Source organism: Bactrocera dorsalis, chromosome 3 (genome assembly GCF_023373825.1).
Source record: "Bactrocera dorsalis isolate Fly_Bdor chromosome 3, ASM2337382v1, whole genome shotgun sequence".
In the NCBI taxonomy this organism is placed as follows: Eukaryota; Metazoa; Arthropoda; class Insecta; order Diptera; family Tephritidae; genus Bactrocera; species Bactrocera dorsalis.
In genome coordinates, this window is record NC_064305.1 from 53,371,125 (window position 1) to 53,391,005 (window position 19,881).

General features: G+C 37.2%; 3 protein-coding genes across 4 annotated transcripts in view; 1 reads left to right on the forward strand and 2 right to left on the reverse strand.

Annotated features, from left to right (window-relative positions):
• The window catches only part of LOC125777044 (putative nuclease HARBI1), a 348,853-nt gene that overhangs the window by 21,869 nt on the left and 307,103 nt on the right, over window positions 1-19,881 (reverse strand). The window lies entirely within an intron of this gene.
• LOC105233052 (zinc transporter ZIP11) lies at window positions 3,479-5,684 on the forward strand. The gene is made up of 2 exons (XM_011214996.4): window positions 3,479-3,843; window positions 3,977-5,684. The coding sequence occupies exon 2, from the start codon at window positions 4,052-4,054 to the stop codon at window positions 5,078-5,080; it is 1,029 nt and encodes a 342-aa protein (XP_011213298.1). The 5' UTR covers window positions 3,479-3,843; window positions 3,977-4,051; the 3' UTR covers window positions 5,081-5,684.
• LOC125777035 (location of vulva defective 1) lies at window positions 7,707-9,878 on the reverse strand (the record flags this gene model as incomplete). Of its 2 annotated transcripts, none has more annotated exon segments than XM_049450849.1 (4): window positions 7,707-7,899; window positions 7,959-8,180; window positions 8,245-8,554; window positions 8,968-9,878. In XM_049450849.1, coding segments are annotated over 4 exon segments (1,086 nt in total), but the record flags the coding sequence as incomplete, so codon positions are not given.

Here is a 19,881-nt window from a genome sequence, read left to right on the forward strand (position 1 = left end):
ATAATATTTGTATTCATTACACGTACTAATTTTTTTGATCGGTTTCAGTTCTGATTCCGACAACTATCAGATAAGAGTTTTCAAACAATGTTAACTACCAAACTTGGAAATTGAATTTTGATATTTGTAGAGTAGTAATATGGTTTAATGGCTGTCTCCGGATCGAAAAGCCACCAACCATATCGACCATGTTGTGATAGACGGAAGACACGTCATAAAGAATGTTCGGCGTCTAGAAGCTGCAATCACAACAGACAACCGAAACCATTGGTTTAAAAAAAATGCAAAAGAACAGCTGGTGCGATGAGGAGTGTCGTGTCGCAGCGGAGAGAAAACAGACTGCCTACCTCGCAACGTTACGATCGACCACAACACGAGCGGGATTGGATAGATAGCGAAAATTCTACGAAAAAATTCGGCGACTAATAGAAGGTTTCAAGACCAGATCATACTCTTGTAGAACCCCCAGAGGTGATCTAGTGATTGATGCCCAGAGCATACTGAAATTATAGAGGGAACACTTCTCCAAACTGCTGAATGGCAGTGAAAGTATAACGCCAGGAGAAGGCGAACCCGATTCCTCAATCGATGACGATGGTGTAAACGTTCCATTATCCCACGATCTGCGCCAACTCCCGTGGGATAAGCCTCCTCAACACCGCGTATAAGGTTCTATCGAGCGTATTGTGTGAAAGATTAAAGCCCACCGTCAACTGATTGGACCTTATCAGTGTGGCTTTAGAAATGGCAAATCAACAACTGACCACATTTTCACCATGCGCCAAATCTTGGAAAAGACCCGTGAAAAGAGAATCGACACGCACCACCTCTTCGTCGATTTAAAAGCTTTTGACAGCACGAAAAGGAGCTGCCTTTATGCCGCGATGTCTGAATTTGGTATCCGCGGAACTAATACGGCTGTTTAAACTGACGTTGAGCAACATCAAAAGCTTCGTCAGGATCGGGAAGGACTTCTCCGAGCCATTCGATACCAAACGAGGTTACAGACAACGCGACTCCCTTCACTTCTTCAAGCGAATTCTGGACAAAATAATTCGAGCTGCAGAACTAAACAGAGAAGGTACCATCGTCTATAAGAGTGTACAGCTGCTGGCGTATGCTGATGATATTGATATCATTGGGCTTAACAACCGCGTCGTTAGTTCTGCTTTCTCCAGAATGGATAATGAAGCGAAGCAAATGGGCCTGGTGGTGATCGAGAGCAAGGCGAAATATCTGCTGTCATCAAACAAACAGTCAGTTGATAGTTATAACTTTGAAGTTGTAGATAATTTCGTCTATTTAGGAATCAGCATTAACACCAACAACAACGTCAGCGTCGAAATCCAACGTGAAATATCTCTTGCCAACAGGTGCTACTTCGGACTAAGTAGGCAATTGAGAAGTAAAGTCCTCTCTCGACGAACAAAAACCAAACTTTACTCCAGTCCTGCTATATGCTGACGAGTCGACGTTACGAGTTTTCGAGAGAAAGGTTCTGTGGAAGATTTATGGTCCTTTGCGCGTTGGTCATGGTGAATATCGTATTCAATGGAACGATGAGCTTTGTGAGATATACGACGACATTGACATAGTTCAGCGAATTAAAAGACAGCGGCTACTCTGGATGGGTCATGTCGTCCGAATGGACGAAAATACTCCAGATCTGAAAGTTTTCGACGCAGTACCCGCCGTGGGAAGACCTCCACTCCGTTGGAAAGACCAGGTGGAGAAGGATCTGGCTTCGCTTGGAATCTCCAATTTGTGCCAAGAAACGCGTTTCTGTTGTGATATTAAAAATGTTTTACCGCCTTGTTCAGTAGCAACAATCAGTAAAATTATAACTAACAACCGTTAGTTGAACACAATTATAATATCTGTTGCAATATGTTGAAAAAATGTATTTAAAAAAAATGTGTGTTATTTAAATCAGAAATTTAGTTTTTTAACAAGTTAAGCTAATATTGTGTGTTATTCATACGAACAATTCAATTTTTTAACGAGTTAGCTAATATTTTAAAATCTTTTTTCTTTCAGGTACTAGGGGATCGTCAAAATATGAAGCACCCTAATGTAGTGTTATTTTGTAACAAATGTGAAATATTTTATTCTTAGCTGAGAATAGTGACATTTAGTAGAGTTAATCGATCCCTTTTGAAATAAAGATCTTGTAATGCAAAAAATGTATAGACACTTTATTTCTTGGCTCAATAGGCGTGGACCCGACAGCTGGTAGTTATATTTTAATCATTTGTCTGTGTCAAATCTAATACTCATGATACCAAAGTACTCGTAGCCATTTAAATCAGTGTTACTTATTATATGAGATAAGTTTAAAGACGCATACATATCTACATACATACATATAGCCTTACGCATTAAATATATGTATAAACAACGTTTTCCTTTATGTTCATAGTCATATTTTAAACCTAAGAATTTGTGAAGGTGGCGTTGTTGCTGTTGCCAACTTTGATTCATGCCCATGGATATAAAAAGTACTATTCAAACTAGCGCTTCTTGCTTGCATTTATTTACATATAAGTACGTGCGACACAAGTCGTTTTGCTTGACATTATCAAATTTAAATTATTTATCGTTATAACGCGTAAGGTTTTACTCTGTTTTGCTTCTATTCATCGCTGTGCTGCAGATACATATGTGGAAGGGTTGCCGTGAACAATTTAAAACTGAACCCTTTTTTAGCTGAATTTTTGAAGTTATACATGCATTCAAATATTAAAAATATATATATTTTAGTTTTTGTTTCTTTTTTTAACTTTTGATATATGAAGATATGTATATATAGCATTCACTATCATTTGTAAAATAAGCTTGGAACAAAAAGTGGACGAGAAATAAAATGGCTCGCACATAGTTATATTATGTATGCTAGAGTCCAAACTGGTATATTAGTTCGAAAATATTTTATAAGTAAAAATTTATAATGATCCGACTGCTTTTAAACACATGCTTAATAATGAAATTAAAATAAACTTACTGTTCAAGTTTTTTTGCCGGATTTTGTGTATCAAAAAATTATAGTTCATTATTTATTTTCGAAACTTACTATCAGAGCGTCACCTAAATGCATAATCACTTTTCATAAGTTTACAGAAGGGAAAACGATATATTAAAAAGCACTCATGTTGAAACAAAAGTTGAGTTTTGGTTATAAAATGATTATATATTGCTCATATTTGACGGTGGAAGCTGAAAATTATATGTAATACATACATATGTAATATAATGTAGTGAATCGTAAGCAAAAAAAACTAATTTTCGATTTTTTTGATGATACTTTGTTTTGCATTTTAGGTGACGATAGGTACTGTTGCCTACTGTTACACAGGTATTGTATCACACTAAATTTTTGCTTTGTAAATGCAACCATGCGTATATCTGTTTTATCTGCTGCCACTTTCAGCATACGACCGCAGCAGAAAATAAAAAGCAGCAAGAGAACAAGCAGACTTCTGACAGTTGACAATCGCCAACGCTCTCACTTTGTCTTGTATTCATTTGTTGTAGCTTGAAGTTGGAGCAACAATCTGTGGAGCTCTCGTTGGTCATATCGGCAAACTGTGTTTTGTTTTTGCACCACAAAAACGTTAATGGATTCGATAGTACGGCAGAAAGATACAAAAATTATTTGCTACGTTTCTTGGCAAATCTCAATATAAATCACTGGGTTAATTGTAAAAAACGCCGACTTGGTGATTTCCCAAAGTTGCATTTACTTCTGAAGGCTATTAGCGCTTAGAACGTGGCATTTTCTAAAGTAATCAGGGGAAGTAAACATTAAGTAGAGGTTGTGATCTGGCTTACGTGTGATTTTTCTCGGTAAGCATATTTCTATTATTAATCAAACGTTTGCATTTCATAGAAAAATACATATGTATGTATGGATATGTTCGCGCCTTCTTTTCTATTGAGAAATAATAATTAATAAACTTTTGTATTCCGCATTATATAGATAAGCAACGCTCATTGAATATAATTTGTTTTGCCTGAAAGAGAGAAAGCTGAGATAGAGTAGCAAGACCTCATAATGATTCCTGGGTACGGACCGGTGATGCAAGCCCTTTTGGGTACACTTTTTACATGGGGATTAACAGCTGCGGGTGCAGCGTGTGTGATATTTGTGCGCGGCAATCAACGCAAGTCACTTGATGCTGCATTAGGTTTCGCCGCTGGTGTCATGATTGCTGCTTCGTTTTGGTCACTTTTAAATCCCGCCATAGAAATGGCAGAGAGTTCACATTTGTATGGCGTTTACGCCTTTATGCCAGTTTCTGGTGGTTTTCTTTTGGGTGCTATCTTTGTGTATGGTTGTGATAGGCTTATGTCGTATCTTGGACTCAACAGCACAAATATGATGATTTCGATGACACAAACGAATAAGGATAAGGCTGATATTGCTATCGATGATATACGTAATAGTCAAGGTGTTTTGGATCGCACTGTAACAAAAAGCATGGATAGTTTTTCTGATTGCTTGAGTACACAACACGGCAACCTTGAGCCACGACGTCGCAAAAAAAACAGCGCAGCCGAATTAGAAGCTCAGCGTACATACACAACAGATAGTCAACGTAACCTTGAAAACGCAGTGGCACAATGGAAACGTATTATGTTACTGGTTGTTGCAATAACCGTACATAACATTCCCGAGGGTCTGGCGGTCGGTGTCAGCTTCGGCGCAATAGGCAGTACTGAATCTTCCACATTTGAAGCTGCTCGAAATTTGGCAATTGGTATTGGAATTCAAAATTTTCCAGAGGGCCTCGCTGTAAGTCTGCCTTTACACGCAGCTGGCTTTAGCGTGGCACGCGCATTGTGGTATGGTCAACTGTCTGGTATGGTGGAACCGATTTTTGGTATTTTGGGTGCAGTTGCAGTGACTTTTGCCAATCTCATATTACCATATGCACTGTCATTTGCAGCCGGCGCAATGATATACATTGTTGCGGATGACATATTGCCCGAAGCTCATGCCAGTGGCAATGGAACAATTGCCACTTGGGGCACGGTAGCAGGGTTCCTTATAATGATGTGCCTTGAAGTTACCCTATCTTGATGTTACTACTACTGCCGTTGTTATATTTGTTATATTATTAACTACAAGCACAATATTTTGCGTTTACAAAGCTACAACAATCGCTTGATCAGCCACATCGATTTGGTACAAAAGCCCATCTATTTTTTAAATGACTATTTATGGATGTAAATGCGTGTGTTCTGATGTAATTGTGTGTGTATATATGTATTTTAAAATGTATTTAAGCAGCGTGATTGTAATGCTCGCTAAGTCGCTTAAATATGAAAATTGCGATTACGTTTGAAATATGTACGATAGCCGAGCACAATTTTCCTAAAAAGTTAACGCATTACTATTTTGTACTTTTTAAAAAATCTCATAAAACGGACAACTGAGTATTACTTTTGTAAATATTTACTGAAAATAAGAATTCTTGTACACACTATTGTTTTAGAAATCTGGCTCGCAAAAAGTTATTAAAGCGAATACCATCATTTTACTTAAATGGAATACTTTAATGTATCTCATTAAAATAACATTTGTTAGATACAGTATAATTTAATTAGTTTTTAGTAGTTAAGTTTTATGTTTTGAGCAGAGAAAAAACTAAGTAATTTAATGAAGAAAAAAAATATATATATATATTTACCTAAAGTGAAGGTGGCATACTTATTTGTGAGTGTAAATAGTTTATATGCATACACAGTAGCGATGAAATATTGTGGTAAACAATTTCCGCTGGAAGCCAAACAAGACGTTGGTAATCAATCAACGTATATTTTTAACAGTTACTATAGGCAAGTAATTAGCTACATGCAACAACAACAGTTAAGATAGCTAAATCAAATTCTGATAAATTTAAAATGTCACGATAATTTGTGATGTACACAGATAAAGGCAGATACGTGCACTGAGTTATCTTCAAAAAGACAAATAAACGTGTAAAATATTCACGTTATCGTTTTGTGAACAATACGGTGACTATACAAGCTCTATTTAATCCTGCTTGCACATAAGTATTTCATTTGCATGTCTGTTTAAAGTTATCTTCCTTCTTTCTTTCTTTGTTTTGCGATTCCTCAGTTCTTCATTTTGTATAACTTTTTATAAATACATTGCAGTTTTTTTTTTAGATAAAGATATGAACTACGTTTAAATATCATTCAAGAGGTGATCGTTTAAAAGATAAAATATAAGCACAAAGACTATTATTTCATTTATGATTGTTGTTGTTGGGGCCTTACTACTGTCCAATAAACATCTACATATATTTTAATGTTAACATATTGTTAACATGACAACAGGAATGATGTACTGCAACTGTTACAATAATAACTGATATAACAAGAATGTTGTGATACCTTAGTAACTTGGTGCAAAGAGTATAATAGTGTTGTTAAGTGCTAAATTTCGGACGAAGCAAAAAAATTAAATATTATTTAAAGAATTATTATTACAATATATTTCGCTAACTTTATGAAAAAAATACAGTTGGAAACACCAAGTGATGTATTCTACAAATAGACAATCTGCGCCATTTACACCTTCACTACACTATGCCCGTATAAGACGATCCGCTATTGAAACAGCTGAAACTTTTACTTAAAAAGTATCCCTTTCTGCATACAACAAGATCTGTGGTCTAATTATCTCTTTGCTTGTTCTCAAAATCCCTACACCCCTTGATTAGAAGACGTCGATTACAACTCTTAATATCTTATCATTAAACCGTATTTTGTGGTATGGTTTTATATTTCTTCATTTTGGACATTTAAAGTTAACTTGTTTTGTTTTGCCTAATTCATTTTAAATGTGTTCGTGAGAACAAGCTAGTACCTCATAAAGTTGCAAATACTTGAAATCTCATAATATTCCACGCAAATAATTAATTTAATACTTCTAGTTTCAGGAAATCCAGTGGATTATATGTCATTACTTCTCGATACTATCTTTATTTCCATGAATGTACATGCGACATGTAATTGCTTCTCAATAAAATATTTTAATGCAATCAGTAAACTATGCAACCACTAATATTATTCAACATATCTCTCATTGTCGTTAGGTGATATTGTTATAGAAAATTCATTTCTCTCCTTATAGGAATTGCATGTCAAGCTTTTGAATTTAAAGCTTTGCATTATAACACTTCCCACCACAGTCGAGCCTACGTAACCAGAACGAACCCGTTTATTATCGGGTTAAGGACTGTCAACTCGGTAGGATTCTACCGTTACAACAACAACAACACTCCATTTGCAGCTATTATTTATAACAAGGTAAGGGAGTTAATTCATTTGAAACATCCGAATCGAAAAGCCATAAATAATTTTTGAGAAGCATTAGTATAATAAATTCTGTCACAGAGAGAAATAGTATGTTTGTAGCATAGTCAACTTGTTTTAAGTGCATGGTAGCGTTTTTCAAGATAATCCAATATTACAGCATTTCAAGTCTCACAATATTACATTTAAAAGCAATTACACATAAGTCGAAACCAGTAGCAACAACGACACATTTCTGACAACTAATTCATTTAAATATTTCTAGTAAACCGGTTTGAATTTATACTTACTATTATTCCTCATAAATGTATGCAATATCTTCTTCACAGTAATAACAAATCATTTGCATTTAGTAATTCGAGAAATAAACATCGACTTACCTTCATTTTTTCGTAGAGTTCAGGGTTTTCATAGCGATCTATATTTGATATTGGAAACTCATTTGGATCGCATATCATCCGCTTTTTTTTGCAAGCTTCAACCCACAAAATCGAAACAACTGGTATGTTCCAGTTTTTGGCTTTTTTGTACGTGGACAGCAAACCATCTTTAAATATCACATGTGTTGTACCTCTGAAAATATTGATACATTATAATAACTGAAAAATCATAAGTAAATTAACTTTGACTACCTTAGTAATTTGTCATTTACGCGTGCACCTAGTTGTGAAATAACCTTCTTCACTCCTTCTGATCGATTATCTTCGCCAGTACGCACTTCAACATATACTATAATGTCGCGCATGAGTTCCTCTATTGATGGTGGTGGAGATGGATGGTATTCTTCTAAGCTGATAATGTTTTGTTCTTCGTGTGGGATATCAAAGTTTGTGTAACCATCATTTACAGGATTTCTAATGACAAAGAAAAATGTTCCAATTACATACATATAAGCAACTTCTTTCACAAATTATTTACTTTAAAGCTCTGATCGCGCGGACACGCAATGATGCTGAAGGACTGTTGAGATCACGTTGTATGCGTGCCATTTGAGGATTTTTACTAAATGTTGTTTGTTTAGAAGTTTCTTTTGTGTTATTTGTGTTTATTTCCGTATTAGTTATGTGTTCAATATTTGAGTTAGGAGAACCAGCTGCAATTTGTACGGGATTGTTTTCGATATCTTCATAAATTACTTCATTAAATGTTACTGGTGGCGATTGGGAAATAAGGAGCTTTTCTCGCTGAGGCATAGCATCGGAACTGCTCACATAGTCGCTCAATTCGCCTGTAGGTTGTTTTGAAATGCGATAACACGCATGCGCATGTTGAAGAGTGAGCACAGGAAACAAAAGAAAGGATAAATTTATATTACAAACACTTAATGAGATCAACAAACTAAGGAACTTAAAATATTTTTTCACATTTTCTTTTCATTTTGTTATCATTCGCAATGTCAGAAAATGACAGCGCGAAATTTTAGCAGTGCTACCCATTGAAAACCTCACATCACAGATAACGTAAAAGGCAACAGAACTCTTGGAATTCGCTTACCATTTATTATAAATAATTTAGTACACATGAAATTTAGTTTTTAGCTTTTTGTGAGATTTTTTTGTGTGAAAAATATATTTGACAGCCTTAATTTACAAAATATTGAAAACAAAGTCATTGCTTCTATTTCCAGTGCGGTGTACTTACGCAAGTTGTGTTTTTCCACAAACAATAATTGGTTATTGTCAACAGTAGGGTGTGCTATGTCATTAAAACGTTCAAAAGAACAATGCGAACTACTGCTCAATGCACTATTTTCTTTTGACGGCATTAATGGCTGATCAGGTTTGCTGGCAAATATTTTCAATAAATGTTCGTCTCGTATGCTTAATCGCCGGTTATTCTGCAAGGATGGATTTAAATCGATTCCGATTTTTTGTAGTTGGCTTTCACACAATGGCTTCTTTTTAACTTTATTTTTATCCTGGGGCTCCTTTCTGGATCGATTTAGCGTACTTGTGTAGGTTACCGTTTGCCAAGATGGCATTCGAGTAACAAATTTATCCATATCAAAAAAATTTTAAATTTTACTAACCAATATGCACATGCGCCTAATTTATTGTCGTTATTGACTTAAATAAATCTACCAATTTCTATGAAAATAATCTACTTTAAATAACCAGTTCAATTCCTTGAAAATTTTGAAAGTGACATTCAGTTGTAATGGAATGTGGATTGCAACCCACAAATTCACAAAGGGAACGTTTGGAAACTGGTTAAAGCATCAGGGTTGCTTTGTCACAAACAAAACTTCAGTTTTTAAAAAATATAACAGAGCACGTTCTTTTGGGCTTAATGAAATATAAACGAAGGCTTGACCATTTTTTTTATTTATTTGGTGGCATTATAATTAGAATTCTTTTTTGAGTAATCCTGTTAGTGGAATAAAAGATGGAAAGCAGAAAGTAAAAAAAAAATTTACCGCATAAATAGTTATTATTCAGTAATATTTTTTATTTATAATTAAAATAAATAATAGTACACAGTAAATGAATTCAGTCCACATCCTTCGCCTGATTTCATTTTATCGCACATACTTTTGGTGCGCTGTCTTACTACAGCAGGTAAGGTACATACTATGTATATCCAGTGATGGATTACCGCCTAGGCCCGGGCCACGCGGCACAATTTGGGGGGCGGCAAATTTTTCAGAATGTCAAAATTTTAAATCTGATATAATGTAACGACAATACATTTTAAGGATTTATTCTGATTTTTTTTATATAAAATTTACAAATAAATTTCTATGAAATAGAAAGTAATTCATTTTGTGATTAACTTTTTTATTCGTGAGTGCAATACTGATAAAAAATGTTTTATAACAGAAATAATTGAATATTGATAAGCTTTTCCTGAAAAGTTTTCAAAGCTATGTTGACTTGTTGTATCTTTAGTAAAGTTAATCTTGCAAGTGAGCCGCTTCTAAAATTACACAATGTTTTCTTATTTTATTTTCAATGAATCCGGTGTTTCATATATGAATTGATATAAGTATTCATTTAAAATTCATCTTTTTGTTTGTATATAAAAATATTTTTATTCTTAAAGGTGATTTCTAAAGAATCAAATAAACGAATATATTCATTTTATAGCAATTTTTTTGGAAAATGGAAACAATTTCAAGAAAATAAAAATTTAATAACATTGATGTTTCATTTTCGCAATATTGTGAATTATATTGACGAATATTAACGAACTTTTATAGCTTAAAGCAATAATTCGTAATTATTGTAAAATGTTATTAAAATTCAAGTATATATTTATGCCGATATATACAGCCGTGGTCACGCAAATAGCACACATAGTCATAAGAAGCAATAAGAGCTTATACAATTGACAAAGTTCTTTAGAAGGCTAAAATGGGTTTATTTGTTTATTAATTTAATGAATGAATTAATGTCCCTGGCTTAAAGGCCTTTTTGGTTTTTAGCCTGGATTAAATGACACTTCAGCACAAGATACCAAAGAAATACAACCGAATATTCCTTTATTGCAAGAACAACTTTTCTTTCATCAGAAGATGCGGAAGAAAGTCAAACAACAACTGATATGTATCAATTAAGTGGTGATCCTTTTCTATGGAATATAAATGATGAAACACGAGATTTTATAACTATAAATGGTTTACCACAAAATAATGTAACGGATTTTAAAAATTCACGAAATTTTTATTATGATAAAACGAGGTTTTGTTCTAAAAGCTTATTTCAACGTAATTTAAAGAACGGAGAAATTCAACATCGTGAGTGGATAATTTATTCAGAAAGTAAAGGATCAGTATTTTGTGCTCTGTGTTTACTATTTGGTAAAAGTGGCGAAGTAAACGCTTTTACTGGTGAAGGGTTTAGAGATTGAAAAAACTCAAAAGCGCGCATTGAAGCTCATGAAAATTCTGATTTTCACAAAACTAACATTAGTCACTTCAAAGCTCGAGCTATCATTCAAGGCCGTGTTAATCAACGTTTAATGGAGCAGCTCGATGAAGAAACTTTATACTGGAAAAAAGTTTTGCATCGAGTAATTGCGATAATTAAATCTCTCGCAATAAGAGGGATGTCATTTAGAGAACATTTAGAACGAATTAGAAATCCCCATAATGGAAATTTTTTAGGTTCAGTTGAGCTTCTTGCTAAATTTGATTCGTTTTTATCAGAACATTTAAAATTATATGCCCACCCTGACCGTGGAAATACTTCGTATTTATCTAAGACAATCTACGAAGAAATTATATTATTAATTCAAAATAAAGTATTGCAACATATTTCTAAAGAAGTGCAATCTGCTAAGTATTTTGTTGTAATTGTGGATTCCACACCTGATATTGCTCATGTTGATCAACTCACGATAATTATTAGACACATATGTATGTACGTAACAATGGTAAGCTTATCGAAAGATTTCTGGAATTCATTCCAAATACTGGCCATAAGGCTAAAGATATTGAAGATGCTTTGTTAAAATCTCTTGAGGATAATGGTTTAAATATTGGGTTGTCAAAAAAGTCTTGCGGTATTTTCGCTACATAGTTGACGCTGAAAGCGTGTAGTTCTAGTTTTATTCGTCGCATCGGGTCATGCTATACCTTTTTGGAAAGCTCATTTCTCTAACACGTGTCTGATTGTCGTTTCTTTTAAGTCGTTCGTGAGTTATAGCGTCGCAAACATGGAGCAAAATAAAGAGAAAATACGGCATATTTTACAGTACTACTACGATAAAGGCAAAAATTCATCTCAAGCCGCCAATAAAATTTGTGCAGTTTATGGACCCGATATAGTTTCCATTTCCACCGCACAACGATAGTTTCAACGTTTTCGTTCTGGTGTAGAGGTGGTCGAAGATGCGCCACGCTCCGGAAGGCCTGTCGTCGAAAATTGCGATAAAATCGCTGAATTGGTCGAAAGAGACCGGCATAGTAGCAGCCGTAGCATCGGTCAAGAGCTGGGCATGAGTCATCACAAATTCATTTCAATTTCAATAAAAAAAAAATCTATAAAAATACCGCAAGACCTAATTTAATGAATTGTCGTGGTCAATCTTACAATAATGCAAGCAACATGTCAGGTTTATATTAAGAAGTGCAAGCACGAATCAAAACAACTAATCCATAGCTGAATATGTTCCTTGTGCTGGTCACCCTTTCAATTTAGTGGGAGCTTGTGCAGCTGAATCTGTTACCGAAGCAGTTCACTTTTTTTCTACTTTGCAAAAATTATATAATTTTTTACCGTTTCTAAACATCGTTGCGAAATTTTAAGACAGCGTACAAGTTAAGACTTAAAAGCATTTCTCAAACTCGCTGGTCGGCTCGACATGATGCATGCTACACACTAGAAAAAGAATGGCCTGGAATAATTGTTCACTAAACTTTATTGGTGAAAACAAAGATGAAAAACCTACTACGCGAGCTGAAGGTAAGGGACTTCAGCAAAAATTACAACATCTAGAAACAGCAATTCTAGTTATTGTTTGGAATACAGTTTTGAATCGCTTTAATGCTGCGAATATGAAGCTTCAGGATTCTCAAGCTGATTTATCATCTGTGATAAGCATATATAGTTCTTTGGCATTATTTCTCCAAGATATGAGAGATAAACAATTTTCTGATTATAAAAAAAAACGCCAAAACTATTACCATTATGACACCCGTCGTAAAAAAACCCGAAAACTTCAGGCTGACGAGTCACGGGAAAATGAAAGAAGAGCTTTATCTGGAGAAGAAAATTTCGAACCAACGTTTACTATCTAATTTTAGATACTTTAAGTGTACAATTGACAGGACGTAATAATCATATCATAATCTTTACGAAAAATTTAATTTTTTTGACAATTTATATGAAATAGATACCAATGAATTAAAAATTCGCGAGATGTATTACTTACTAAGTATTCTGAAGGTTTGGAAGATACTTTCGCGAATGAATGTATTCATTTGCACTGTCAACTCAAAGATTCTCTAATGAACACAAAAGATATTCGTTCCGCGCAGGGAATATACAATTTTTTGCATTCTCAAAATCTTCAAGATGTTTATCCAAATGTAGACATTGCTCTACGTATTTTTTTGAGTATTCCGGCTACGAACTGTTCAGGAGAAAGATCTTTTTCCACCTTGAAAAGAGTCAAAACGTATTTACGCGCAAGTATGGGCCAAGAGAAACTCAATGCTTTAGCACTACTGTCAATTGAAGCCCAACTAGTTCAAGAAATTGATTACAACGACATAATTGATGATTTTGCTCAGACGAAAGCCAGAAAGAAGATATTTAAAAATTAAGTTATACATTATAGTTTAAGAAAACTGACTGTTATTTATGTTGTTAATATTTATTTGTATTGTTTAACAATTATACTTTTATGAAATAAATATTATATCTTAATAATATGAACGGACTCAAAGAAATAAAATTTTATCCTTTAAAAAGGGCGGCTAATCAGACAGGGCCTAGGGCGGCAAAATACTTAATCCGCCAATGTATATATCCCTCATCTCGTCTTTTTGATACTGTTGACTTTTTTAACGTTTCTTTCTTCGGTGGCGTTAATTCCAAACTGCAAATCAGTGGGTAACCTAATTTCATTACCAAAAATTACTTTTGCTGGAGTCTGTTTCGTTGTTTTATGTTTCCACACAACTTTCCTCAAATATTTTTCCAAAGTTCGATTGAAACGTTCTACCTTGTACGCGTTTTCCGGTTCCAGTTTCTGGCACATCTTCTGAATTAGAGCTGAATCAAAACTTCTCCCTTGGTCAGAATGTAATTCTATTAGAACATTATATCTCGACACCTAATTGTTGATGAATACATTCACTACGGTTTCGGCCTCCAGATTAAGAATTGTTGTTGTAGCAGCAGAATTCTGCCGAGTTGATAGTCTTTCACCGGATAAAAAATTTCGGTTCCGTATAAAAATGTTTAATGTATTTCACTAACGCCAGTAATTCCCTCTGAGTTAGACAATAATTTCGCTCTGGCTTTTTTTGTGAAATCTACTGGCTCTCTGTTTTTATCACTCGTTTAACGTTGTACTTTTTATCATTACCGAACATAAGTGCTATTTTCATGGTTTTTCTTGATTTGATAGAGGATGGAGTCATGTGTAGAAGTTCCCGCAAGTGAGGAAAGTTCTCTGATCGCCAGTCACTTGGGAGTGGCCAGAAACGATTCTTTTACATATGACTCAAGCAGCTCACGACTTCCGGTCTTTGACCAAGTATCCTCTGGGTAGCCTAAGAACATCCGTTTGAAGGCGAGCTAAAGTGAGGAGGTGAAATATCCCCTACTTAGGGCTGTGCGCTGGGTTTGGGGCCCGCCACGTAAAAAAACACCTCCAATGAAAAACAACAATCAGCCTCGGATGAGCGACCCCCCCTTTTGATTACGACCATGGCAAACGAAATAAGGACTACGAATTGAGGGCATGCACCTGGAATGTCCGGTCCCTTAATTGGGAAGGTGCCGCTGCCCAGCTGGTTGATGTCCTCGTGAAAATAAAGGCTGACATCACCGCCGTCCAAGAAATGCGATGGACGGGACAAGGACAGAGACGAGTAGGTCCTTGTGACATTTACTACAGTGGCCATATAAAGGAGCGCAAGTTTGGTGTTGGATTCGTGGTGGGAGAGAGACTCCGTCGCCGAGTACTATCATTCACTCCGGAGAATGAACGTCTAGCCACAATCCGCATCAAAGCGAGGTTCTTCAACTTATCGCTGATTTGCGCCCACGCCCCGACGGAAGAGAAGGACGATGTGACCAAAGATGCCTTTTATGAGTGCTTGGAGCGCACCTATGAGAGATGCCCCCGCCACGATGTCAAAATCGTGCTTGGCGACTTCAACGCCAGGGTGGGCAAAGAAGGTATCTTTGGCACTACGGTCGGTAAATTCAGCCTCCACGAGGAAACATCGGGTTGAGGCTGATCGACTTCACCGGGGCCCGAAATATGGTTATCTGTAGTACTGGATTCCAGCATAAGAAGATACATCAAGCTACCTGGCTGTCTCCGGATCGAAAAACCACCAACCAGATCGATCATGTTGTGATAGACGGAAGACACGTCTCCAGTGTTTTAGCGTGCGCTCCGAGGTCCTAACATCGACTCGGACCACTATATTGTTGCAGCCAAAATTCGCACACGCCTCTGTGCATCAAAAAACGCACGCCAACAAACACAAGGAAGGTTCGACGTCGAGAAGCTGCAATCACAACAGACAGCCGAACGATTTTGTACTCGGCTTGCACTCCTGCTCTCTGAGAGCACTCGTCAACAACTCGGTATAAGGGAACGGGTGGGACGGCATTTCAAACTCCTTACGTACAGCTGCAACCGAAACCATTGGTTTTCGGAAAGTGCAAAAGAACAGCTGGTACGACGAGGAGTGCCATGCCGCAGCGGAGAGAAAACAGGCTGCCTACCTCGCAACGTTACGATCGACCACAACACGTGCGGGATGGGATAGATACCGAGAGTTGAAGAGGAAAGCAAGACGCATTTGTAGACAGAAAAAGAAAGAGGCCGAAATGCGTGAGTATGAAGAGCTTGATAAGCTGGCCGACAGGGGTAATGCTCGAAAATTCTACGAAAAGATGCGGCGGCTTACAGAAGGTTTCAAGACCGGAGCATACTCTTGTAGAACCCCCCAAGGTGATCTAGCCACCGATGCCCAGAGCATACTTAAATTATGGAGGGAACACTTCTCCAGCCTGCTGAATGGCAGTGAACGCACAACACCAGGAGAAGGCGAACCCGATACCCCAACCGATGACGATGGAGCACACGTTGCATTGCCCGACCATGAAGAAGTTCGAATAGCAATTACCCGCCTGAAAAACAACAAAGCGGCAGGGGCCGATGGATTGCCGGCCGAGCTATTCAAACACGGCGGCGAAGAACTGATAAGGAGCATGCATCAGCTTCTTTGTAAAATATGGTCGGATGAAAGCATGCCCAACGATTGGAATTTAAGTGTGCTATGCCCAATCCATAAAAAAGGAGACCCCACAATCTGCGCCAACTACCGTGGGATAAGCCTCCTGAACATCGCGTACAAGGTTCTATCGAGCGTATTGTGTGAAAGATTAAAGCCCACCGTCAACAAACTGATTGGACCTTATCAGTGTGGCTTCAGACCTGGTAAATCAACAACCGACCAGATATTCACCATGCGCCAAATCTTGGAAAAGACCCGTGAAAGAAGAATCGACACTCACCACCTATTCGTCGGTTTCATAGCTGCTTTCGACAGCACGGAAAGGAGCTGCCTCTATGCCGCAATGTCTGAATTTCGTATCCCCGCAAAACTAATACGGCTGTGTAAACTGACGTTGAGCAATACGAAAAGCTCCGTCAGGATCGGGAAGGACCTCTCCGAGCCGTTCGATACCAAACGAGGTTTCAGACAAGGCGACTCCCTATCGTGCGACTTCTTCAATCTGCTGCTGGAGAAAATTATTCGAGCTGCAGAACTGAATCGAGCAGGTACAATCTTTTATAAGAGTGTACAGCTGCTGGCGTATGCCGATGATATTGATATCATCGGTCTCAACACCCGCGCCGTTAGTTCTGCTTTCTCCAGACTGAACAAGGAAGCAACGCAAATGGGTCTGGCAGTGAACGAGGGCAAGACGAAATATCTCCTGTCATCAAACAAACAGTCGTCGCACTCGCGACTTGGCCCCCACGTCACTGTTGACAGTCATAACTTTGAAGTTGTAGATAATTTCGTCTATTTAGGAACCATCATTAACACCACCAACAATGTCAGCCTGGAAATCCAACGCAGGATTACTCTTGCCAACAGGTGCTACTTCGGACTGAGTAGGCAATTGAAAAGTAAAGTCCTCTCTCGGCGAACAAAAGCCAAACTCTATAAGTCGCTCATAATTCCCGTCCTGCTATATGGTGCAGAGGCTTGGACGATGACAACAACCGATGAGTCGACGTTGCGAGTTTTCGAGAGAAAAGTTCTACGAAAGATTTATGGTCCTTTGCGCGTTGGCCACGGCGAATATCGCATTCGATGGAACGATGAGCTGTACGAGATATACGACGACATTGACATAGTTCAGCGAATTAAAAGACAGCGGCTACGCTGGCTAGGTCATGTTGTCCGGATGAATGAAAACACTCCAGCTCTGAAAGTATTCGACGCAGTACCTGCCGCGGGAAGCAGAGGAAGAGGAAGACCTCCACTCCGTTGGAAGGACCAAGTGGAGAAGGACCTGGCTTCGCTTGGAATATCCAATTGGCGCCAAGTAGCGAAGCTGTTGACTCGGCGCTGTTGTTGACTCGGCTATAATCGCGTAAGCGGTGTCTACGCCAGTAAAGAAGAAGATAGACAGTCTATTCCAATTATGATTTCGTCGACGATATCCGCCAATATATAGTTGTGTACGAGGGCTGCTATATATATTTCTGGCCTAGTAATGAAAATAGGCATATTTATCAAGGAAAACGGATTTTTTTTTTCGTTGGATTTGGCTCGTCTTGGAAGACCCACACGGTCGATTGCTGTTTTGTTTCGGGCTCATACCCATATATCCATGATTCGTCACCTGTGACGGTCTTATAAACGTCTTTTGAAGCACCGCGATCGTATTTTTTCAGCATTTCTTTACACCAATCCACACGAGCCTTTGTTTGAGCGATTGTCAAATTGTGCGGGATCCAACGAGAACAAACCTTTTTTACGGCCAGGTGTTCATGCAATATCGAATGTATGCTGGTGGGAGAAATGCATAGGCATGCCTCTATCTGAAGGTATGTTACATGACGGTCTTGCATTATCAGTTCACGTACGGTATCGATGTTTTCTGACACAACGGCTGTTTTTGGACGACCTTCACGGAATTCGTCTTTGAGCGAACGTTGGCCACGATTGAATTCGTTGTAACAGTTTTTCACAGTGCTATAGGGTGGTACTTCATAGCCATACAAAGATTTTAGTTCATCGATGCACTCTTGTCGTGATAATCCACGTCGAAAGTTGTGAAAAATGATCGCACGAAAATGTTCACGAGTTAATTCCATTTTTTGGCCGAGATGAATTTTTTAATTCCCTCTAAATAAAACAATTCACGATTAAATGACAAAACGTTCTGAGTGATGTTATGCTAAAAAATGTCAAACTTTCCAATGGAAATGTCAGATTGCACCTGGCAACACTTAGTGTTCCCTAGTCCAGAAATATATATAGCAGCCTATGTAACACGGCTGGCTTTATACGTTACTTTACCGAGAATTTTAGTGTCCAATTGCAGTGCGGAGCTTTGCCCGAGCTAGCGATCTTTATTAACCAGATCAAATCCTATTGTGAAATGAGACACGCCCGTACTCACAGTCAGTTCGTGCCACTTCGGTTGGCTCGCTTTAGCTTAACGATTGCTTGATTGACATTTGTTCGATCTTCCTCAGCTTTGCGTTTACGTCCAACTGATTTTTTTACTGCATTATGTATTTTGTTAACTCTTTGGTTCACCCAAGAGTTTTCCGTGTCAGAACATACGAAACGGTTTCCGTTAACGTAATTTTTGAACATGCTAAGGTAGCAAAGCTCCGAATGTTCGTGCTGAACTCCACGCACTAATGTACATAAGCTAATTGAGCTAACCTCTTAATTTAGATGATCTTTCATTTCATCCACTTCCACCTCTTCCGAAATCAATAAGGACATCTCTGATATTTGTGATGTCACCTGCCACATTCGTGCATCCTGCTCTTTATTCCTTTTATTCAAACAACATAACGCTTATTAGTCGTCATTCGAGTTTATAACTTCTTATTTACAGCTCTTGACTAAGCAGCCCTCTAATTAGGAAAGTGTCAGCTGCACAATCGGCCACATCTTATATGGTAGATTGTTACCAAAACATCGCCACTCGGACATTCTGGCAAGTACCAATTTCGCTGTTTGGTTGGTTCTATCAGTTTATCGTCGATTTTATTTTGTTCTGGCATTTTGGACATTAGCATCCAAGGAACACGTTTACCAAGTTACATAAATTTTTACTCAAATTACCGCTTGCATAAGTAGATGGACGGAAGGACCCTAGATATACTTGTATCTCGATTAGTTGTAGGTGATGCAAATAACCGTTAGGTGAACAAAACTATATCAAGATGTTGCAAAAGTTTAAAAAACTTAGCTTTGCTAACTACAATATTAATGAGACTATAAGTATGCTTTAATTTGAAGTTTTGATGAGAATTTGAGAAATTAGGCAACGTGTTAACCCACTACTATACTATTTTTATTTATATGCATACATATTTATATTTTCATATTAATTTTGGAACAAATCCTTTGAAGAAACAGTTTATATTCACATAAAAAAAATTTGTGCAAGTTTATCTTCTTTGAAAAGTGAAAATCCTAACTCCGATGAAGCTCGGGAGCTCCGATCGAAATACATAAGATTTGTTAAAAAAACGAAAATCTTTATGTGTAGTATATGGGAGTATCGACCCGATTTTATCCATTAACTATTATCATGTCACATATTAAAAGAATGTTCATTGGGTTTCATTAAGGTACCCCAAATTCGAAAATTCTGATTTCAG